At 42.6% G+C, this 25,073-nt stretch overlaps 1 protein-coding gene across 7 annotated transcripts in view; it reads left to right on the forward strand.

Annotated features, from left to right (window-relative positions):
* Positions 1-25,073, forward strand: part of LOC149218427 (uncharacterized) — a 374,566-nt gene that overhangs the window by 67,134 nt on the left and 282,359 nt on the right. For 5 of the 7 annotated variants that reach the window (XM_089383979.1, XM_089383978.1, XM_089383980.1 and 2 more), the window contains one exon: positions 3,295-3,402. The exons of 1 other annotated variant lie outside the window; for it this stretch is intronic. In XM_089383979.1, the coding sequence (XP_089240105.1) occupies positions 3,295-3,402 (108 nt within the window). The remainder of the gene's footprint in view (positions 1-3,294; positions 3,403-25,073) is intronic. One more of the 7 variants, XM_089383982.1, reaches the window with a different exon arrangement.

Consider the following 25,073-nt stretch of genomic DNA (forward strand, 5'->3'; position numbering starts at 1 on the left):
ATATATACTACCAGACGCTTCACTTCCGAAGATTTTTGGAAAATGATGCTCCCGATGCTTCGTTCTCAAATACACTTCCGCTTTGTTCAACTTTAGTCAAAATTGTGATCTATAGACGTATCACTTCTCAACATAAGCAAGAATGTTGTCAAAGAAGGCTCCTTCAAATGTGAATGAAACATGGTTAGAGGAAAACACTAAAATTCATATGATATGGGAATGTGAAACTAAATGTAGGTGAAGAGTGCAAAGCACTCCTCCAAATCTAGATCCTTGTGATGGACATACCTCCACATTTGTAACTGTGCTTAGGGATATGTGATATGTCCCCTCAAGCAAAAAATTTGCATGAAACTGTATAGATAAAGGCTTCAAAAATTCAAAGCAATCCACACGTGGTACTATGCCTCTTGTTGTTGCACAGATTGTCACGACAACGCTCAGACCGGGGGCTGTCACCCTGATTCCCGATCTCTCCGTTTAACCTTGTCTCCTGCGGCTAAGGGGGGTAGACCCTATGGGACAATGGATGACCAACTGTGGACTAGTTGGGTTGGGAGACACGAGGAAACAAGCACTAAATTGATTTTAATAAGTTAATAGACCAGTGCCTTATAAAATGAATGATGAAACAATTATTTATCAAATGCTACAGAGATATGAGCTCATTAACAATCATTTACCAGCAATGCTTAACTTTTTACCAAACATGAGATAATCAATAAATGCTTAATGGTTTAATGATACTCCAGCAATTAAAAATTCGAAAGATAAAGAGCTCACGTAAAATGCTAACCAGAGATCACATTCATATAGTTAATCTTCAGATGAACATTAAAGCACGTTAAAAATTCCAGCATCAAAATTTTAGCCTCAGCAGATAAAACATAGCAAATTCTTGAGCCAAGACTCAAACTGGCAAAGAAATTCCAGAAATATTTTTTATATTTTTCAAATGAAAATGAAACTTTAAGTCCAAAAATTGAACTAAACAAACAAAAGGAATTTTTTTTTTTATTAATTTACTTCTAACAAAATTAAATCTAAACTAAAATAATTCAAAACCTAAACTATAAGCCTTTTTTTTTTTTTTTGTCTTCTATAATTTCATAAATTTTATATTTTTTATTGTTTTTAAAACTTTAAACTCAAAATGAAACAAAACTAAAAAAAATGAAAAATAGAATCTAATCTAATCTAACCTAAAATATAAAAAATCAAATATAATTTAAAATCTAAAACCTAAACTTTAATGTGAAACGAAAATTTAAAATTTTTATTTTTGAAACATGAAAGAAAACATATCTAAACTAAAACTATGTACTAAATTAATAAAAGCTTAAATCTATTTAAAAAAATGCTAACTCAAAGCTTTGATAAAATTCTAAATCGAATAAACCAAAATCTAAGTGAATACAAAAATGAAAATCGACTTTTCTCTTTTGATTTTTATCAAAACCTACAACGTAAAGATTTAAATTTAAATCTAAAAAAAAAAATGTGAACTAAACTAAAGCTGAAATAAAAAAAAAGAGAACTAACGCCTAACTCTAAACCTAAAACTTACGCGACGCATATCAAAACCGAAAATCGAATTTTGTTTGGTTATGTAATTGCAGGTTTGCGTGCGGGGAGCAACTGCGGAATGGTAGAGGAATGGAGCTGGAGCCAAGATTCGCAAGTGAAGGCTTATTGGCGAGAGTGATGAGGAGCTTGCAGCTGCGGGGAAAGGAGATCAGGTCGACGGGAAGAGATACGGAAACCTGGACGGCGGCGTGGAGAGGAGGTATGCAAGCAGCGAAAGATTATACAACGTGGAGATGGTGCAATGGTGGGAAAAGGACTGCGAAATGGTTATTGCAGCGAGGGAGGTTAGACCACGTGGAATAGATAAAGAAGGCGCTGAGAGCTCAATGGCACAGGGACTGCGTGAATGGTTATTGGGCAGCGTAAATAGAAGGTTCAGCTGCGTGAAAGAAAAAGGAAAAATCAACGATTTGTTTGCTGGAGGAAGCTGCAACAACGTGGCAAAGGAGTAGATGAGGAAGGGATAGGATTTGGCACGCAGGGGCAACGGATAAGAAGTTGGTGTTGCGTGAAGAAAATAAGGAGAGTTTTGCTGCGTGGGAGATGCACTGCGTGAGGATAAAATTGCAACGTGGACAGATTGCTGAGGAGCGGAATGAAATAGACAGCGAGCAGCGAGTAACTTGTTACTGTAGGTGGCAGCATACAGGCAGTGTGAAGTTGCGTGAAGGGTAGAAACACGTTTTGGACAACTGAGGGAAAAGCGACTTGAAAAGATGCGGGTTTTCTTTGCAATCCCACTAGGCAACCAACATTTAAAGAAAATACCTTCCAGGGACTCTGATAAAATTATTTGATCCACTTATCTTCAGTTTTTGTAGATGAAACCTTCTCAAAAGATTTCCAGATCTGGAAGCAACAGAATTTAAAACCCTTGAACACCCAAAATAGAGACCCTGCAAAAAACTAATTTTCCCATAAGATTTTATCTCAGACCTGCAACCTGCAAAAAGAAAACAAAAACCCAGAAAATATATGCAAGGATTAAAAATAAAACCCTACAAACCAGCTACGAATTTACAACATTTACAATTTTTTGATCTGGGCCTCATACAACATAAGGGCTAACAAATAGGAATACAAGGCAAATAATTTCTGCAACTTCTTTCAATCAATGATCATTTTGTAAAGTAAATAGTTGAAAATATGATACTAGCTTTTAATGCGTTGAGATGCACACTAATCCTTAAATTGAAGTGATATGTTAAAAGGCTGATTGGTTACAGGATGTAGGCATGATGAACAATTAATAACTATGATGGGTATCCTGGAAGATTAAGTTGAAAACAAAGGCTGCAGTAGATATTTTTCTTAAAGGAACATACAAATAGACTTGTTCTAAATTGTGACAATGACAAGTGCTGCTTTGAGTATGCTCCTTTTTTCCCATGTTTTGATAATGGTGCTTTAAAAAACATTTGCAGTTCTTGCATCTACTACTGACTTCAGATCCTGTCTCTTTCTTTTTTGTTTTTGTTTTTTTAACACAAGTTATATTACTTCAAATTAAAGCCAGATCCTTTCTTATACTGCTTGACTGTTATACAAACTATTTTGAAGGGCTATGGTCCACAATGTGCCAAGACACTCGGGTTTTTCTTTTCTTTGAAGGATAATGATATTTTATTTTTGTTATTTACAGGGTTAGACATTAATTATGGCATAGATAACTTTAGATAATAGCCTTATTGATGTTATTTAATGAAGTTATTGCAGTAGCTCAGATCAATTTCTACATGGGGGATGTTAATGAATTTGAAGAAGAGATAGAGGAGCCTGCGAAGTATGTACCACCTCCACCTTTAAATCATGAAGGTAGCCAAGTAGTGCACTATTTATTATATTCTTTGGGATACACTTTCTATCTTGCAACTTTTTAACCTAGCATTTCTACTCATAATTATCTTAGTTAACTCTTATTTTTCATTGGCGCTTTATGTTTATCATTTAGTTTTGGGAGCTGCAATAATACTCTTTCATGTTGGCTGGAGGATTTCTTGTGGTATGGTTTGGGAGAATCTACAAATAGAACTCTTTGTTTGGTTTTCCATGTTCTCCACAGAATACTTTTGGATCCTATTCTCCAAATCTGTTTGTAATTCAGGTTTTGTATTACCTGTTAACCACTTCGATATATTTTGTCTTATATTTTATTTTTTCCTTTAGTGACTATACCACTTTATTTGCACCAAGTTTTTGGGACAATGGATGTGGGAGCTGGGGAATGTATCCAGGGAAATGTGGAGATACCTCATAAACTTAGGGAGCATTGTGGTGACACTAGGGTTCTTGGCATAGGGGACCCCATCTCTAAAATCATAAAAACATTAAAAATTAAGATACGGAAACATAAATCATACATTCCATTGCATTTTGTCAAACATAATTGTATTTCATTAATCACCATTGCAATTTGACAATTTGTAAATGATACTGATACGATTGGTCGTTCACCATTCATTTTCTCGTTGAATTCATAAATTTAAATCAAACTTATGAGTTTCACATTCAAAATATATAAATTTATAATCATGGTTTGCAACAATGTAAAAAATTGATTCAAAATAAAAATTAAGCCAAAGTCCATCACAATTCATAATAAAATCTAAGTAGTGAAAATTGAAAAGTAGCTAAGCAAAATTAACATCAAATGAGCATGATGCATCATACCATTAAGGAGATGTTTACAGGTCATCCTTGTCCACTATAGCAATCTAGTGTCATCTAGACCATCTCTGCGAATGCGATATGAACCCAAGGGGGGCATATATGGGGTCATATTGTATACATTTAGCCTCATATATCAAAATGGCACTATCTAAATCAAAACTCAGTCTCATGAGTAACCAATGGCACACCAACCAATCCTTGCTACAACTCATCTATTTATGCATTCTCCTTTGGATCTACATCTGATCTTGTCACTAGTTGCATCCAATACTTTGGTTTCTTCCTATAAGCTATATGTAGGTAATTATGCACTACAACTAGCTTCTACAATCTACTAGAGGTAAGTTTGTTCCTCTTGAAATAGTGGATAATGCTATATGCGGACTGTTGCCTCAAAATTTAGCAAGCCTTGTGAAAGGCTTCGCAAAGCAAGAACCAAACCAAGATACAAAAATGAGGTGGATTTCCACTGTCACCTCAACAACCCTTTTGCTATTTACTGGAATTTCACCACACGGGGGGCTTCCCAGTCTTCACCTAAAGGATATTCTAAGTCAATTGGCTCAAGATGATATATATGAAAGGCTAAGCAAGGTACTCATTGAATGGACAAAGTCACAATTCTCTATGTATAGGAACAATGTACCATAAACAAAGCCTTAAAAGGATATTGATACCTAGGGTTTCAAGGTGTAGTTCAACAAAGGGATATCTAGGCCTGTAGGTGTGAAGAAAAGGTTTGCTTAAATGATGAAATCAATAAAAGGAGTTGGAAAATCTTCAAAATAAGCCCCAGGTTGAAGCCTAAATTAAGGTTAGGGTTTTGTAGGGCACAAATTGCCTAAGGTTGATGATGTCAACCCAATTAGGGCTAATTTAACCATGAAAAGAGCTAGATTTTGAGTTTTAAGGAACAATCAAGGTGAGAAGAAGCTAGAAGAGCTTCAACATCATCCTTTAGGAGGCCCTAGTTGAATTCAGCCCTATGCCCTAGCCATAGTAGCTTGCCTTAAAAGGTTTAGGAAGATAAAAAAGAAGAAAAGGTAAAATATTTTATGAGTTTTGACCACCACAAGGATCCCCAATGCCTTTCCCTACTTGGGTGATGGAGTCTTTAGGGCTAAATTTAAGAGATATCAAATCTATGCATGGAGTAAGGGGGAAAACCCTAGTTTTCACTTGCAAACCCTAGCTATCTTTTTATGAGGGGAGAAATTAAGTAGAAGAAAACTCTCTAGGAGGTCTTCTATGGCATTCAAGGAAAATAAAATTTAACATGCAATAATCAACCAAGATTTTCCAATAAAAATATGCATTTAGACATGGTACAATAGAAAAACCCTAGCAAACATTCATCACATGAAAAATCATTAAAAGTATGCAATTATACTCACAATTTTTCCAAGAAATTGCCTTCTTTCAATCCCAAAAAGACATCTCCAATACATAAACTAGTCTCCAATAGCAATAGCTCCAAAAAGATCACATCTCCACAAGTAGCGAGTAGCAAAAAGGCTAAGTTGAGCTCTCTAAAGGAGGCCAAAATCCACAAGTGATGATGAAAAATAAGAATGGAGTGATCCTCCTATTATATGAGCTCTATCACATCCTGTTAATGCAACTAAAAGTCCTGTAACAAGTCTGATTATGAGTAAAAATGAAGTAAGTGGGTTACAAGCCAACCTAGTAGTTCAATAAAACAAAATTAACCACTAATTGCCCACATGTGTGAGCCAAAATCCTTCTCTAAGCTGTGAGAATTTCTGAATCTACACATCAGAAATCCTACTACAATCATTGGTTTATCATCTCCTACTTGTTCTTTACATTCAACAAGTTATTTAATTATTTAAAGAACGATGAAAACACTATTGCAGACTACACATACATACAGATCATGAACTGAAGTAAACTGAGACAATCACACAAGGGACACCGTTATTTTTGGACAATCGTTCCCAGAAAAACCTAATTCGGGAAAATCGGTGCAACATATAGAGGGTTTGTATTATTAAGCAGATTTCTGAATACAAATAGGGTGCCAAATTCGACTCACCCAATAGAGAATAAAACTGGCCGAAATACCTCTATCCGGAGATAGCTATTTTGGAAAATCCAACAACTGGATGATCAAACCCCACAGATGACAATGTTGTTCCCAATGCTGGGCAGTGATGGCTACTCCAAGCTCTACGTTGGAACTGCGTCACCTCCTCTAGGAGCTGCGTCACCCTCCCAATGAGCCTTCCTTGCTCAGAAAGTGATATGCTGAACCGCTGCTCTCTCTGCCTCACAGAATCCCCAACACTACCTCTAAATGGCTGAGTCAACCCCTCTGGCTTCTGCGTCACCCTCTCTGGAGCTGCGTTGTCTCTCTTGGTGCTGCTCTGCCTCTTTGCTATGTATTCTCGGCCTTGGAATGAAGTCCCTCTGCTGAACTACCCCTCTCATTGCAACTCAGATCACTGTCTCGATTTTCTTAGCAAACCATGCCTCAGAAAAATCGAACTCTTTGATCTCTCACTTGGTGTATCTCCAACTGACCCACAAGCCTCCTCTTATACTTTTCCTGTTGATGAATCAACGACCGAGATTAAGTCCCTAATCAATGGCTAAGATTAAAACAGATTTGATCCTCGTCACTTTGAAGTTTCCCACCCATATTCTTATTAATACCCATTAATATTTTTATTTTCTTAAGTTTAGACATAGGAACCCATTAAAAATATTAATTATTTTAATAAATCCTAATCCGGGTGGAGTTTCTCCAAACGATTTCTGGGTCTTGGAGATCTCATGTGTTCTAGCCCCTACACAAAATTTCGGAGCTAGAGCACATCCGATGCCACCCAAAATCAACTCTCCCTCTTAGTGAGGAATGTGCTCTAGTAACATTTCTCAACAGAAGTACTACACTGATCCACTGCATCAGTCCTCTGTGCTGTTGATGCTTGGCCTGATGCCCTTCACCCACTGCACTGTTGTCCATGACTCTGCCACTGCCACTGTTACATCTGTACTGCATCTCCCTCTCAAAAATGCTGCATCATGCTTCCCATAGCACTGCCATTGCTAACAGCTGCACTGCAACTCAGTTACTGAGAAGTAAGTAACTGAAACTTCACCCAAAAACTGACGTGCTGGTTAGTATGGATGCCTCGTGATGCTGAAGCTACCTTTGCTGCTAATTTGTGCTGACCCTCTACTGCCATTGCACTGCTACAAAGTGCTTTGTGCCTCTCGCACTGCTACAACATCCACTGCGCTTCCTCAGACTTTGGCACTCTAGCTCTGCCACTGTAGCTCCATCACACCTTGCTCCAACCGACCCCTGTCATTTTGCTACTATCGTTAAGGGCTCTCGTAGCGGTGTGTGATCCAAGAGTTTGGGCACCTCAAGGATCCTGCTCGTCGTGTAGTCCTCCCGACTACAACTCGATGTGGCTCCACCGCTTCTCCAGAGGTGCATGAGCACTCATGGCGCAATCGTCATCCTCGTCTTCCTTGTCAGCTTTTGTTGGAGCAACCTGTTGATTTGGGGTAGCATCGGATGTGCTCTAGCCATGAAATTTGGTGGAGAGGTTGGGGCACATGAGATCTCCAATACCCAGAAAGGGTTTGGGCAGATTTTAAACAGTTCAAGAGATATTAAAATAATTAATATCTTTAATGGAGACTCTAAGTCTAAACTTAGGGAAAATAAAATATTAATGTGTATTAATATGAAACTGTGTTAGAATGGTCCAAAAGACATGGATCAATGATCCAGATTTAAGCAGGAACGCAATAGATTACAGAGATAACCATAAATATAGAGATGCGATAACCATAAAAACATAGATGCAGCGGAAATAATACTTCATTTCATTAATGGAGAATACTGAAATATGCTTACAAATAGAAATAACCCAGTTAGGGCGATGGTAGCTTATCTCTGAGAAGAGATGTGTTGGCTACATGCCTTTGAACTGTTTCCAACTGTGTTACAATGAGGCTCGAGGGCCTATTTATTGTTGAGAAACAATGGAAAACCCTTCACATTCCAAAACCTAACCCTAGAAGATGAAACGCCAAATTGTGGACCCCGTTTTTGGGTAAGTTGGTACATCAACTTCCCGGGGTCGCGAATTGGTCGTACTATCTGCGTTTGACGCGCATGATAGCCCGTTGGAAAGATCTCTCCGAGGACTACGACGGAAAAGACGATTTTTATTTAAAAAATCGCTGGAGGTGGATTTCCAAAAAAAGGTCGTTTAGGGCCTCAAAACGGCTCCAGAAGTTTAGGACCCGAAAAACTGCTAAAAATAGTAAACTATGCTATAATTAAGGAAACTGAAAAACTGAAAGAGACAGTTGTGGGTGTCCAAATGGGATAGGTGGGTGGCCACCAACATCCACCTGGATCAATCAAGCTAGATCTAATCTTATCCGTTGATTAGGGACTTAATCTCGGCCGTTGATATGTCAACGAGAAAAGTATAAGAGGAGGCTTGAGGGTCACTTGGAGAACACACCAGAGTGATCAGTCATTCTATTCTCTAGAGCAGGGTTTGCTAAGAGAGATAGAATAAGTGATCAGAGTTGTAGCTGAGGGGCATTGAGTACAGAGAGACAAAGAGGCAGAGATAGTGCTGGGAGAGTAGCGCAGTAGCCAGGGAGAGTGACGCAGTAGCAACCAGAGCTCATGCAGGGCCACACAGAGGCAGCCGGGAGTTGCGCAGAGCCTCAGAGAGGCCAGTGTTGCTGACGCAGAGGGCCAAAAGGCTGATGTAGACTCATTCAGGGTGACGTAGGGCCAGCGCTGGGCAGAGAGGGGCTGACGCAGTCCAAAAAGGCAGACGCTGGGGTTTCTGATGGCAGATTGGAGCTGAGGAGCTACTGGAAGGATTATCCAGGGTTTCAGCAGGGAAATTTGTCTCAAACTGAGAGGTATTACTGCCAAGGAAATTCTCCGTTGGGTAGGCCGGTTTTGGCACCCAGATTTATACTTTGATATTGCTTAATAAGAAAACCCTCAGATCGCTGCACTGGTTTTCCCACATTGGGTTTTTTAGGGGACATTGGTCCAAAAATAACGATGTCATTTGGTGTGATTGTTTCTGTTTCATTTAGTTGTTGATATGTAATATGTTGAGCATGCACTAGTGTTTATTTTCAGTATTTACATTGTAAACAACTTGTTAAGTAATAGAACAAGTGGGTAGGAATAAATCAGATAAAGTGCATGGAGGGTTTCTAACTGGTAGACTTAGAAACTTCAACACAACCTTTGAGTCAGAAGCCTCCCCCTTGCCCTTCTTTCGGGGGCACTGAGTGGCATAATGTTCCAGTTCCCCACAATTGAAGCATTTGACCTTGGTTATCTCCTTCTTGTTGATTTGGGGTAGCATCGGATGTGCTCTAGCCACGAAAATTGGTGGAGAGGCTAAGGCACATGAGTTCTCCAATACCCAGAAAGGGTTTGGGCAAATTCTAAACAGTTTGAGAGATATTAAAATAATTAATATTTTTAATGCAGTCCCTAAGTCTAAACTTAGGGAAAATAAAATATTAATGTGAATTAATATAAAACTGTGTTAAAATGGTCCAAAAGTCATGGATCAAGCCAGATCTAATCTTAGCCGTTGATTAGGGACTTAATCTCGGCCTTTGATTTGTCAACGAGAAAAGTATATGAGGAGGCTTGAGGGTCACTTGGAGAATACACCAAGAGATCAAGATTTTGACTTTCTAGGGTTGGGTTTGTTGAGAAAGTTGAGAGTGATCAAAGTTGTAGCTGAGAGGTAGTGAATACAGAAGCAGAGAGGTAGAGATAGCACCAGGAGGATCAACACAGTAGCTGGAGAGAGGGACGTATAACCAGCCAAGGGTTCACGCAGAGGCAGCCAGGGCTCACGCAGAGGCAGCCAGGAGTTGCGCAGTACCTCAGAGGGCTAGCGTGAGTGATGTAGAGGGCCAGAGGACTGACGCAGTGCCTCCAGAGGCTGATGCAAGCCAAGCCAGAGTGACACTGGGCTAACGTTGGGCCAGAGAGAGCTGACGCAGTCCCTGGAGGCTGACGCTGGGGTTTCGTGGGGCAGATTGGAGCTGTGGAGCTGCTGGAGTGTTTATCCGAGGTTTCAGTCGGAATATCTGCTTCCAAGTAGAGAGGTACTACTATCGATATTGTTCCCTGTTGCGTGAGCCGGATTTGGCACCCAGATTGTATTCTGAAACTGTTTAATAAATCAAACCCTAAGATAGTTGCACCGGTTTTCCCGCATTGGGTTTTTCCGGGGACATTAGTCCAAAAACAACGGTGTCACTTGTGTGCTTGTTTCTGTTTCCTTCAGTTGATGATTTGTAATGTGTTGAGCATGTACTTGTATTTATTTCCAGTATTTACATGGTAAATAACTTGTTAATTAACATAACAAGTAGGTAGGAATAAATCAGTAAAGTACATGAAGGGTTTCTAACAGGTTAAACTTAGAAATTCCAACATGGTATGAGAACATGGTTGTAGGTCACAGGAGAACTGAGGACATCAGTTGAGCAGAGCAGCAACGATAGAAAACAGTTGTCCCGAGTGACAGAAGTTATTCCTAGCAGAGAAGAAACAAGGAAGGGGTGACGCAGTGCCTGCGTCATCAAGTTCGAGCCAAGAAGAGGCAGTGCAGAGGCTGAGGAAGGCAAAGACAGGGTCACGCAGAGACACGTAGAGGCCAGGAGGGCTGACGTAGTTGGTTGAGGAAGTTGATTTGCCGGTGCCGGGATTGTGTAGAGCCTAGGAGCTCTAACCTTCAGTTTGCTGGGGTTTAGGAGGCTATGGGTAAGTTGCAGAGTGGAGCTGGTGGGGCACTATAGTTAAAACAGTACCTAACAGGGCAAGACCAAGGAGGAGGGAGTTGCTACAGAGGATTTTTAGCCAAGAAATCTGGATCAATGGTGCAGCTGCACTAGCGAACGGAGTGGGGGCATCTCGACATTGGCAGAAGGGTTTCCAGGAGGGAAATCGAGGCTCAGAGGGAGTCACACCAAGAACTTCCAAGAGGGAAGTAGAGGAGCAACGAGATGCAAGTGAATGGGGTAAGAGACCAGGACAGATTGGACAGAGCCTCAAACTTCGTAGTTTGGAAGGCCAGAATCCTATCCATTCTAGACAGAAATCATGTCAAGCACTTCGCCTTGAGGACGATAACTATCCTAGTTGACCCAACTAATAACGGCAAGTATGAGGAGGCAATGGCGAGGGCCAAGAGCATCATTCTTGATGGGGTCAAGGACCATGTAGTACCACATATTACCAAAAAGGACACAACAAATGAGATGTGGGAGGCCCAAAAGTAATTGTACCAGCATACTTCTGTGTAGAGAAGGATGTTACTAGAAAATCAACTGTGGTCATACTAGATGCAGAAGGGAGAACAGATCGACCCCTTTCTCGGTTGATTGAAGGAGATTCGGGATCAACTGACTTCCATAGGGGCCACGCCGGATCAAGAGTTGACGGTGAGAATAGCCTTGAACACAGTCTCAGAAGACTGGGAGGTGTTTGTCTAGAGCATATTGGGTAGGGCAACCCTTCCAGATTGGGAGGAAATGTGGGCGGCTCTTCGCCAAGAAGAGATCAAAGTGCTGAGCAAGGCAGGAAGCAGCGGCAAGGGGATCAGAATCAAGAAGGAGGAGGAGGTGGATGCTGCCCTAACATCTGAGGGAAAGCAAGAGAAATGAAAGAAGAAGTACCTCTCCAAGGTCAAATGCTTCCACTGTGGGGCACTGGGTCATTATGCGACCCAATGTCCAAGGAAGAAGACCAAGGGAGAGGCCTCCGAGACCAAGGCTGCGCTAGCAAGGGCAGAGAAGGAAGTGGAGACAGACGACCACTGTGCCATGAGTGCACACACACCACTTGAGCGGAAGTGGGGAGACATCGAGCTGTAGTCAGACGGACTACAAGCGATGAGGGGTAGGATCCTCGAGGTACCCAGCCTCTTGGATTAACCTTGCTACGGGAGCCCCGAAGAGGAGTAGCAGTACTGGCGGATGTTAGTAGAGATGAATGCGGATGGAGCGACAGTGCAGGATTCCCAGGACAATGTGAGGTAGCAATGTGAGAAGCACGGGAGTGTTGCACCAATGCAAGATGGCACAGAGAGGTGTGCAACGATGTAAGATGCATGGAGTTGTTGCAGCAGCGCAGAGGTCAGAGAGGGAGCACTTGTCAGCAATAGAGGGAGTTTCAGCATCGAGGGTGTCTCTAGCCTGACGAAGATGTCAGAGTTGGGAGATCAGTTACTTACTTCTTAGTAACTAGGTTGCAGTGCAATAGTTAGAAGTGACAGTGCTATGGGTAGCACGATGCAATAGGATGAGAGGGAGTTGCAGTACGGATGCAATAGCGGTAGTGGCAGGGCCATCGGTAGCACTACAGGATGCAACAATGCAGAGGATGTTGGGCAGCAGGCCTAGCATCAGCATAGGGACCGATGCCAGATGATCAGGGTGATGTTTAGTGAGGAGTATTACTAGAGCACAATCCTCACTAAGAGGGAGTGTTGATTTGTGGTAGTATTGGATGTGCTCTAGCCACGAAAATTGGTGGAGAGGCTAAGACATGTGAGATCTCCAATACCCAGAAAGGGTTTGGGCAGATTCTAAACAGTTTGAGAGATATTAAAATAATTAATATTTTTAATGGAGTCCCTAAGTCTAAACTTAGGGAAAATAAAATATTAATGTGAATTAATATAAAACTGTCTTAGAATGGTCCAAAAGTCATGGATCAAGCCAGATCAAGTCGTTGATTAGGGCCTTAATCTCGGCTGTTGATTTGTCAACGAGAAAAGTATAAGAGGAGGCTTGAGGGTCACTTGGAGAATACACCAAGAGATCAAGATTTCGACTTTCTGTGGCTGGGTTTGCTGAGAAAGTTGAGAGAGTGATCAGAGTTGCAGCTGAGGGGCAGTGAATACAGAAGTAAAGAGGTAGAGATAGCATTGGGAGGATCAGCGCAGTAGTCAGAGAGAGGGACGCAGAACCAGCCAAGGGTTCATGCAGAGCCAGCTAGGGCTCATGCAGAGAAAGCCAGGAGCTGCACAGTACCTCAAAGGGCCAGCGTGAGTGACGCAGAGGGCCAAAGGACTGATGCAGTGCCTCGAGAGGCTGATGCAGGCCAAGCCAGAGTGACGCTGGGCTAACGTTGGGCCAAAGAGAGCTGACGCAGTCCCTAGAGGCTGACATTGGGGTTTCGTGGGGCAGATTGGAGCTGTGGAGCTGCCAGAGTGTTTGTCTGAGGTTTCAGCCAGAACATCTGCTTCTGATAGAGAGGTACTACTGCCGAGATTTTTCTCTGTTGGGTGAGCCGAATTTGGCACCCAGATTGTATTCTGAAACTGCTTAATAAATCAAACCCTAAGATAGCTGCACCGGTTTTCTCGCATTGGGTTTTTCCGGGGACATTAGTCCAAAAACAACAGTGCAGTGTCACTTGTGTGCTTGTTTCTGTTTCCTTCAGTTGATGATCTGTAATGTGTTGAGCATGTACTTGTATTTATTTCCAGTATTCACATGGTAAATAACTTGTTAATTAACAGAACAAGTAGGTAGGAATAAATCAGTAAAGTACATGAAGGGTTCCTAATGGGTTAGACTTAGAAATTCCAACACTTCTTTCTCTTCTACTGCCCATGCTATCCCGATGATGCGAGAGATGCATCCTCCTCCTCCTCCTTCTTGAATCGAGCTCCCTTGTCGCTACCCCTTGCCTTGGTCAACCTCCTGATCTCTTCTTGTTGAAGAGCTACCCACATCTCCTCTCAACTGGGGAGAGTCGCTTTGCGCAAAATACTTTGGACAAATGTCTCCCCGTCCTCGATGACTGCATTTAGGGCAGTCCTGACCATGAACTCAGGATATGGTGTAGACCCCACGAAAGTCAACTGGTCTCGAACCCCTTGCAACCTGAGAAGGAAGGGATCGATCTCCTCTCCTTTCTGCATCTGGTATTGTTTCAACTGATTTTCTAATAGCATCTTCCGTTGGATGGAAGAGCCCTGATACAAGGTGGTTAGCGCCTTCCACATCTCCCTTGTTGTTTCCTTCTCAGCAATGTGTGGTACTACATGATCTTTGACCCCGTCTAGGATTCTGCACTCGGCCTTAGCTTGGGCCTCCTCGTACTTCTTTAACGGATCAGCGTTGATCGGAACAACAACAACCTTCAAGGCATAGTCCTTGATGCGATGTTTGTCTAGGATTGCCAGGATCCTGGCCTTCTAGATGACAAAATTGGATGCTCCATCCAATCTCTCCCGATCCCTCAACCCATTCACTGCCATCTCTGCTAAAAAATAGGACTAGTTCTCTTCTCCCTCTCCTGCCGTCAATCTAGCAAGACTTGGATCTGGATTTCTTTGGTGCAAGAAACCCTCTAAGGAAAAAGCTCCTCTAGACTCCCTCTGAGTCCTGACTTCCTTCACAAAAGTTCTCCGGCTAAATGTCGAATCACTCCTCTCCAATCCTCCTTCCCTGCTGCAACCCGGATCTAAATTTCTTTGGCTAGCAATTCGTTAAGGCAGTGATTCCCTCTACCTCGGCTTTGTCTCCACAGGCACTGTTCTACACCAACATAAACAATGTCCAACCAGCTCCTCAAATCAAATTTGCTATGCTCCTCCAGCCCCGACAACAAGTTAATTCGAACCTTTCAAGCTCTGCGCTAGCCCAGAGAGATGACACAGTCACTGCGTGGGCTCCTCTCTACGTCACCCTTTGCAGGCTGACACAGGCACTCCTCTGGCTCTGTGTCACTCCTCTGGCTCTGCGTCACTCCTGCAACTGCTCCTTTGCGTCTGAAACAACGCTGTCACTAGGGACAACTGCTTCTCTGCAGCAAATTCTCTGGATCTCCCGGCTGGTGTCTTCAGTGTCCTAGGATCTGCAATGCTCTAATACCATTTGAGAATTTCTTAATCTACACATCAAAAATCCTAATGTAATCACTAGTTTATCATCTCCTACTTGTTGTTTACATTCAACAAGTTATTTAATTATTTAAACAACGATGAAAACACTATTGTAGACTACACATACATACAGATCATGAATTGAAGTAAACTGAGACAATCACACAAGGGACACCGTTATTTTTGGACAATCGTCCCTGGAAAAACCCAATTCGGGAAACTGGTGCAACATATAGAGGGTTTGTATTATTAAGCAGATTTTTGAATACAACTAGGGTGCCAAATCCGACTCGCCCAACAGAGAATAAAACTGGCAGAAATACCTCTATCTGGAGATAGATATTTTGGCATATCTAGCAACTAGATGATCAAACCCCATAGATGATAGTGCTGTTCCCAGTGCTGGGCAACGATGGCTACTCCAAGCTCTGCGTTGGAACTGCGTCACCCTCCCAGCGAGCCTTCCTTGCTCAGAAAGTGATATGCTGAATTGTTGCTCTCTCTGCCTCATAGAAACCCCAGTGCTGCCTCTAAATGACTGCTTCAACCCCTATGGCTTCCGCGTCACCCTCTCTGGAGCTGTGTTGTTTCTCCTAGTGCTGCTCTGCCTCTTTGCTATGTGTTCTCGGCCTTAGACTGAAGTCCCTCTGCTGAACTGCCTGTCACTACAACTCAGATCACTGACTCGATTTTCTCAGCAAACCATGCCCCAGAAAAATCAAACTCTTTGATCTCACTTGGTGTATCTCCAACTGATCCTCAAGCCTCCACTTATACTTTTCTTGTTGATGAATCAATGGCCGAGATTAAGTCCCTAATCAATGGCTAAGATTAAAACAAACTGATCCTCGTCACTTAGAAGTTTCTCACCCATATTCTTATTAATACCCATTACTATTTTTATTTTCCTATGTTTAGACATAGGAACCCATTAAAAATATTAATTATTTTAATAAATCTTAATCTGGGTGGAATTTCTCCAAACGATTTCTGGGTCTTGGAGATCTCATGTGTTCTAGCCCCTCCACAAAATTTCGGAGCTAGAGCACATCTAATGCTACCCAAAATCAACATAAGCATGATGTCATGCCCTTTTAGGGCTAATAAGGCTCCAAAAGTGAAAATATTGGCTAGATGCATCTCAAACCATCATGATCAACCATAAATTGAGGAAAAGTACTCAATTCATGTTGAAATTGGGTAGCTTGGGAGGTACTCCTACAAGCCTTAGGTGCTAGGTTTGTGAGGAGGAAACCGACAAAATTGAGTGTTTGTGGGCAAGGTACCCAAGTTTGGGGTTTTGGACCAAAAGCTGTGAGCTTTAAACCAAAGAAAACTAATATTATATTCTAATTTGTTGTTTAAGTGGTGAAGTGAGAGTTTCTTGAAGCACGAAGAAGACCCCTGAGCCATTGACACAATAGGAATAAATATAGGCCAAAGGATAGGTCAAGACACAAGTGTGAAGGGCTTTCATTTGTGCAAGGAAGCAAGCCTAAAGGAGCGGCAACTATCCAAGAGAAGGCCAAGTTAGGGGATCTATGCAAGAAGACTATTTGACGGGGCTAACGAAGATTGGAGGTCCGAACTAATAGCAAAAGGAGGAGTGAAGATAATCAGGAGGAGTGAAGATAATTAGGATAGGGTTGCAGGCCTAGGAAAGTCTTGTTGATTTGTTGTAGACTAGTTTTATGAGGGGTGCACTTTAGTTAGGCTTGGTTGAGGGTCTCTTCAAGTGAATAGGGCAGCCACCAAGCCAAGAAGGGCTGGCCGCTGGCTGCCTTAGCCCTGGGAGCAGGGCCACAAAGTGATCAAGCAAGGTCGAGGGCCTTAGACACAACAAAAGGCTGGCTGGAGGTCTTTTGTGGAGAGTCAAGTACCCTAAAGCTTGTGGGAAGGCAACTGTAGGTGAAAATAGAGCAGGGCAAGGCAAGAGCTGAACAAGATCCTAGAGGAGCAGACCATCGCTATTAATAGCAAGGGAAGGGATGCTAAGAAAGGCTAAACAATGGCTGTACAAATTAGTGGACTAAAGGAGCAGTTTGCTGAAGGCTACAACAAGTGGATAGAGGTCTATAGGAGTTGATCTCTGTGGATAGAAGTGGCCTGTGAGCCTAAAGTAGTTGGCAAGGCAATATTTGGTGGCAAAGGACAACCATGATCGAGGACAAAGAGGACTAGAAGGGTTGATTGATAAGGACTACAAGTGGCAAGTTGAATTGCTTTGTCTTTGTTTTTATGGGTAGATGAGGGCTTGAAGGAATAGGCTTCAACCCTAGTTTTATTAGGTGAAGTACAAACTTGTATTTTATCGTATAGTAGCATTTGTATCAGGCTTTATAAAGGGCCATCATTCTTGGTACGGGAGCCCTAAGATTTTCTTGTTGATGGAATGATAAGAAAAGTGTTTGGGCCAATAATTCTTGTGTACTATTGTTGATTTCTCTGTTGTTATATTGCGCTGTTCAAAGTGCTTCATTATTGGGCATCTCTAGTGTGTTTATGTTCCTAGATAGGGCATAAACGTAGGGCATAAATGCGACCTAGGGTGCAAGGAAATTCCAACATGGTATCATAGCCACTTTGAAGGGTAGTTGAATCAAAGTGTTCACAAGGATCAACTTAAGAGGGAGTTGAGTTGACTTGTTGAAGGACAAACAACTTGTCAAAGATGGTGACTGGCTTGAGGTATGAGGACTGGTTGGAGGGGATGTCCAACTGCAGTCCATGAAGGAAAGGATCAAGCTAGTGTTGTTGGTAAATGATTTATGGGAATTTGTTGATAACAAGATCGTCATGCCAGTCAACGCAACTGAGTTGGCTAGCATGAAAACTCGGATGGAAAGGCCAAGTTGATCATTCTTGATGGAGTCATGGATCAGTTGATACCTCGTCTCACCACGAAGAACACTGCATTGGATATGTGGGAGGCTTTGAAAGCATTGTTTCAGAACAAGAGCAAGAACCAGAAGATGGTATTGAGGGAGAATCTCAGGGAGAGCAAGATGGCAGATGGAGAGAATGTAACTTCGTATCAAACAAGGATTCAACAAGTTCATGATGAGCCTAGTGCCATTGGTGATGATGTGCCAGAACTTGAGTTGGTGAGGAGTGCCTTGAAGGGTAGTTCCGAGCAGCGGTAGCCATCCATCAAGGGTATAGTCTCACAAGAAAATCTGCCAGATTGGAACAGGTTATGGGATGAGTTCATCCAGGAGGAACTTCAGGATGAGGATCTTTAGAAGAAGAATTCTGATGAAGAGAATATGGCTCTCGCTAGTAAGCTGAAGAAGGGCAAAGGGAAGTTCGACAATGGCAAGAAGGAGAAGGACTTTAGTAAAGTGAAATGCTTTACATGTGGGGAGTTTGGTCATTATGCGAGTAAGTGTCTACAAAGTAAGAAAGGAGGGAACAAGAAGAAGGATGGTTGCTTTAGCTTTGACAGAAGAAGATGAGTTCCTGAAGAGTTTCGACCAAGAGTTTTCTTTGATCTCTCATTTCTCAGAGAGTAGCATTCGGGAGGGTGCTTGGTTCATAGATAGCGGAGCGTTGAAGCATATGATAGGATCATGAGAAGTATTTGAGAAACAAAATGGGAGTCTGATCTACATGTGAAGATTGGTGATAAGAGTTAGAAGATAGTCAAAGGAGTAGGAACTATACCATTCAAGATGGAGTCAGGAGGGTTGCTGCGAGTCCAGGATGTAATTTGGGTACAGAAGCTCAGGGACAACATGTTGTTTATCTTAGCGATTGAGGCTAAGGGGTTTGAAGCAATGTTTCAGGATGGAAAGGTGATTCTCAAGCCCAGTGGCTCTAACCCAGGTCAGGAGTGGTTCTTGGAGTTAGGGAGAATGGTCTTTATAGGCTGAGGGGAAAGCCTATTGACTAAGGAAAGTAGAAGGTTTCTGAGACTCAGGGGCAGTCGAGTTCGGGAGGGAGTTCGCAAATTCAGAGGGAGAATCAACAACTTGAGAAGAGTGCATTGTTAGAGCGAAGAAAGGAGACTTCCACAACTGATGAGGAGGGAGCACAGAATGGTGTAAACGCTGATCAAGATAAGAAGAAGCAGGAGGCTTCTAGTGGTAGGGACACTTGCAAGGAGAGTGTTGTTCATACTATAGGTTATGCTTTAGTGATGGATGATGAAGCATTTAAGGATTGTTGGAAAGCAACCTTGAAAGCGGATTGTGTTCCCGTTACCACATAATCTAGCAGGAATCTTAGGAGGGGTACCAAAAGGACAACTACCAAACCAAATGGAAACAATAGGAAAAGGACCCATTGCCACCTCAGTCAATGTCCCTTGCTCTTTACGAACTTTCACCGATGGGAGGAGTCCTAATATGAAGGAAATCACCAGAATGATGAGGTCAAATGTATAATGTGATTTCCAAATCCCATTCACAGGAGAGGCTCAGATAATGGCTTGCTTGCTTCAAAAGCGAGGTAAGGGCTCTCCAAGAAAGGCTTATAGGGAGGGGGGACTAGACCTAGGTGAAAGGGATATTCAACACAAGGGATGTACATAGATCAAGGATTCCTAGGGAAATAAAGTGACCTCTCTTAGGGTTATGTAAGATAACAATCATGCAAGGTTTTTGGGACCGCAAGAGAGACCTAAGGGGATCCAAGCAAGGCATAGGGTTTATGAAATTTCAAGGAAAATGAGATGCCCAAGTCAAGCAAGGATGATAGGGGTCAAAGAATGATTAACTCCAACAAGTTTTCAAGATAAAATGACCTTGGAAATACCGCTAACCAAAATAGGTGAAGGATAGAAAAGGTTTCGGAGCTAGGGCTTGAGATTTCTTTCAAACTAGCCATGGGAATTGTCTCAAATTTGGAGGGCAGAGAACTCAGCAGCGCAATGTCCTACCAACTCGCTCTCAAAAATCACCTCCTAAAGTAATTCGTGCTATGCCCTAGTTGGCCTTCTAGTGTTAGGGTAGAAAATGGGAAAAGGTCAAAGAAATTGGTTAAAGCTGATCACCAATAATTTCTAGGCCAGTGCCTACCTTTGGGAAATATGGAGTCAAGGCTTACTTTAATTTGATAATTTTCGTTTTATCAAGGAGACCTATGTAACATTGCTTACCCTAATGGAGGCAACAACACAGCTACAATTGGACAAGGGGACAAGAGTATAGACCAACGCCATTCTTTCTGCCGAATCCCCCCACTAATCCATGTCTAGATGTGTCCATGATAAGTGAGCAAACATACCCAATCACATAATGAAAAGCCATACCTTCGGGGTTGGAAGGCCCACCTTTAAACATACGATCATAACAGATGGGTGAGGGCACATAATGGCTGGCCCAGGTGGTAGAGAAAGGTGGCACATCGAGCTATCTGGTGGTTGCAAGGGGCTACTAGCTGCTGACTGAAGACAAATCTAGGAGAAAATTTTTCCTATAGGGGTCAACAATTGGTGGTAGGTAACAATTCCAATATGGGAAAATGAGATACTTCTGAGGAATGGAAGTACCTCCCTCACTCTGAGGGAGTGTTCAAATTGGGTAGCTTTGTGAGGAGAAAACCCACAAATGGAGTGTTTGTGGGCAGAGTACCTAGTTTGGGGTTTTGGACCCAAAGCTGTGGGCTTGGGACCCAAGCAAACTAATATTATATTCTAATTTATTGTTGAGTGGTGAAGTGAGGGTTTCATGAACGATAAAGAAGACTCCCAAGAACTCACACAAGAGGTATATATATAGGCCAAAGAATATGCAAAGACATAAGTGTGAAGGGATTTCATTTATCCAAGGAAGTAAGCCTAAAGGAGCGGCAACTGTCCAAGAGAAGGTTGCGTAAGGAGATATGTGCAAGAAGACTGTTTGATGAGGCCGAGAAAGATTGGAGGTTTGAACTAACAACAAAAGGAGGACTGAAGATAACCAGGGGAGGGTTGCAGCCTAGTTGGGCATGGCAGAGGATCTCTTCAAGTGAATAGGGCAGCTGCAGAGCCAAGAAGGACTAGCCACAGGTTGTCTTAGCACTAGGAGTAGGTTCACAGAGTGATCAAGCAAGGGATAGGTTGGCAATGTTGAAATGCAACAAGAAAATCTAGTTTTGACTTTGCCTTGGTCAAACTAGATTAAAATTCAAATTTCTATTTCAGCAGAATACTTGGAGGTAGTTAACTGAGGTGACATGGCTCTTGTCACTCAGTTAACTCAGTAAATTCGAGTTGGGGAAGCTTGAGTTCAGTTCTACATGATTGATTGCTAATTTGTAGCAATCTATTTCAGTTAATTTGAGTTATTGTCAGTTTAACTAGTTCTAACTGTCAGAAGAACTAGTGGAGGTCAAGTTGTGGAAGTGGAACTTCAACCACACTCAGTGATCAACCAGTTAACTGATCAATCAACCCAAAATAATTGTTGCATGCAGAGAATTTGAGTTACCCAGTTGAGATGGAGATTCCAAGGTAGTGTACTATCAGTTGTAGCATATTCCCATGTGTACAAGTGGTGCATGCAATCAGAGATTGACCTAAGGCTATTGCGCAATTCCTTGGTGTGAAATTCCTAAAAAATAGGGGCAATTTCCTAAGGGAATAACGCAAGGAAATAGGAGCTTGGGAAGGCTTGAAATTGGCTAAGTGTTGGCTTGGTTCAGTTAGTCAGTTAGGCAAAGGGATAAACTATACACTTGCAGGGTGTGTGTTGATATCTGGGAGCATAGGATGTGCTCTTAGCCTCAAAATTTGCAGGGAGGCTAGGACACATGTATTCCACAATACCCAGAAATCGTTTTGGGAAATTCCACTCGGAGACGGTTTTATTAAAACAATTAATTATTTTTAATGGGTGCCTAAGCCTAAACTTACGAAATTAAAATAATTAAAGGGTATTAATCAAATTGAGGGTGAAACTTCTAGAAGAAGACGTAGATTGAGTCCAAATGATCTGAGCCATTGAATAGAATCTAATCTGGGCCATTGATTACTCAACTGGAGGATTATAAGAAGGACTTCGATGGGCATTTGAAAAATACATCAGTGAGAGATCAAGAGATTGAATTTCTCAGAGAGGGCAACGCAATAGTTACTAGAGAGAAGATGGAAGTGATTTCTTGCAGTGAGGGGTAGTGATAGTTCTGGTTGGAGAGTTTCCTGATCCAAGAATACATCGTAGAGAAGGCAGAGAGAGATCCAAAAGAGGTAGCGCAAAGGCTATGTAGGGCAGCGCAGAGGCTACGCAGGGCAACGTAGAGCTTCAAAGGGAGTCCGAAATTCAGCTAGGACGTCGAGTTCCAGTGCCAGAATCCGGGGTGTGAGACCGAAGAGCCAGAGGAACAAAACTTCAGACAGCAGGAGATCCGGGAAGAGGTGACATAGATCCCCAGAGAGGCTGATATAGTAGCTGCGCAAAGCCAGCGTGGGGCCAGTCATCTAGGGCTTGGATCAGTATCGGATCGCCATGATAGTGTGAGATATTTCTCACTAATCTTTTGCCAGTCAGATTCTCTATATTGGATAGCCAACAAGGCTTCCAAAGATTTTATTTAGAAACTACTACGTAATAATACAAACCCTCAGTTGCTGCACCAGTTTCTCGCATTGGGTTTTTCCTGGGACATTTGTCCAAAATCAATGGTGTCACTTGTGTGTGTTATTTCTTCTTGCTCAGTTCTTGTTTCCGCATATTATTTATGTTGTGAAGGTTGCAGTTGTATTTATTTCGATGTTTACTGGGTAATACTGTAAATAACTTGTAATAGAATTAGCAAGTAGGAGAAATAACATCAGATTGCTGCAGTAGGGATAACATCAGATTTTCACAAGGTATCAGAGCGCAGATGAGGCAAGAGACCAGACCGGAAGAGCCCAACATTGAAGAGGAGGGAGATTGAAGTGCTACGTAAGCAGCAGGTCGAATCCCTAGAAGGATTGCGCAGTCCAAGCTAGGAGGGCAAGATTCTCAAGGAAAATCTCTCTCTGAGTGAGTTGACAGAGAGGTAAGATTTTCGGTTCGTGATTTGTCAGTGGTAGAGGGAGCAGTGCAGTGGCAGATCCAACGCTAAGCAGTCTTCAGGTGAGACACAGTTTTCTGTAGCAGTTGCTGGGGCAAAAAAACGTTAGAAGAAGGAAGAAGACACCTTTTGAGGGAATTTCTTCCTCAGTGAATTTTGAGCCAAGGAATTCTATTTCTTAGTTGCTGAGCAGTAGTAGCGAGGAGCAGATCTACTAACTCTAGCAGGGAGTGCGTAGGCTAGCCTAACAGTTGTACAGAGGAGAGAGGGAGCAGTTTGACTTTTTGTTGGTAGATATGGCAGCTAATGTGCTGAGAGATCAAGATCGATTGGACAGAGCATCCAACTATGTGATCTAGAAGGCTAGGATCTCCTCCTTTCTAAATGAGCATGATCTCAAAACCTATGTCGACAGTGTGGTAGCCGTACCAGCGGATCCAGATTCGCTCAAGAAGTACAAGGTTGAGATGGCGAAGGCCAAGAGGTTGATCCTACAGAGTGAGGGATCATGTAGTGTGTCACATTGCTGACAAGGATACTGCTTGACAGATGTGGGAAGCATTGGCTACGCTATATGAAGTATCTTTCGAGCAACGAAAGATGTACTTGGGGCAAAAGATGAGATCCACGCAGATGCAGAAGGGGGAACGCATTGATCCGTTCCTAACGAAGCTTTAGGAAATCTGAGACTCATTAGCAGTTGTGGGGTCAACACTTTAGCCCACTGAGATGGTGAGGCTAGCCCTGAATTCAGTCTCAGAAGAATGGCAAGTGTTTGTCCAGAGTATCCTGGGCAAAGAAAGGTTGCCGGATTGGGAAGGGATGTGGGCCGCCCTTCAGCAGGAAGAGATGAGGAGACACTTAGTCAAGTGCAAACTTGATAGCAACAACAGTAGTGGGACGAAGCCCAAGGAGGAGGAAGAGAATGCAACCCTTGCATCTAAGGGGCAACAAGAGTAGTAGAAGAAGAAGAAAGATGTTTCAAAGATCAAGTGCTTCCGGTGTGGTGAATTTGGTCACTACACTACACAGTGTTCTCTCAAGAAGAAGGACAAGGACGAGATGCATGATCTAAAGGCTGCATCCACAAAGATCGAGGAGGAGGAGTTTGCCATGATTGCCCAGATACCTCTAGGGGAAAGGTGGGGTGATCTAGAACTACAAGTTAGAAAGAATTGCAGATGGGTAGGATCCTTGAGGAGTCCATCTCTCGGATCAATACCTTGCTATGGGAGCCCATATGAGAAGTAGCAGGATGGACCAATGTCAGTTGGTGCAGAGGAGTGCCAGAGTGACAGTTGCAGTGGCTAGGAGTGCCAGAGTGACAGTTGCAGTGGCTAGGAGTGCCAGAGTAACAGTTGCAGTGGCTAGGAGCGCCAGAGACTGAGTAGCGCAAATCAAAGTTGGCAGCAGTGCATTTGGCTCAGTGCAGAGTCAACTGCAGTGCAGAGGCTTTAGAGGGTCAACACAGAGACTAGCAACAGTCAGAACTCCAACAACAGGTGCACCATGCTGAACACCTGTTCAGTAATTTTGGATGCTTTTTCGTTGCTGATGCAGAAGCAACAGTAAATGGAGAAGGTTGCAGTGCAGATGCAGTGTTGGCAGTGGCAGGACCAACAGCAACACATATGCATAATTTACGAGGGTTGCAGTACAGATGCAGTGTTGGCAGTGGCAAGGTCAACAGTAGTACAAATGCAGCATTTGCACAGTAGTTGGTGTGTAGTGATGTCAGACATTAGCAGCGTAGAGAGAGATGTTACAAAACAGGGTGATGCTTCAGCAGGTTGCATTACTAGAGCACATTCCTCACTAAGAGGGAGTGTTGAATTTTGGTAGCATCGGATGTGCTCTTAGCCTCAAAATTTGCAAAAGGCTAGGACACAT

The sequence above is a fragment of the Pinus tabuliformis genome, chromosome Q (assembly GCF_031772625.1).
Source record: "Pinus tabuliformis cultivar Carrire ecotype Pingquan chromosome Q, CPIR1, whole genome shotgun sequence".
Classification (NCBI taxonomy): Eukaryota; Viridiplantae; Streptophyta; class Pinopsida; order Pinales; family Pinaceae; genus Pinus; species Pinus tabuliformis.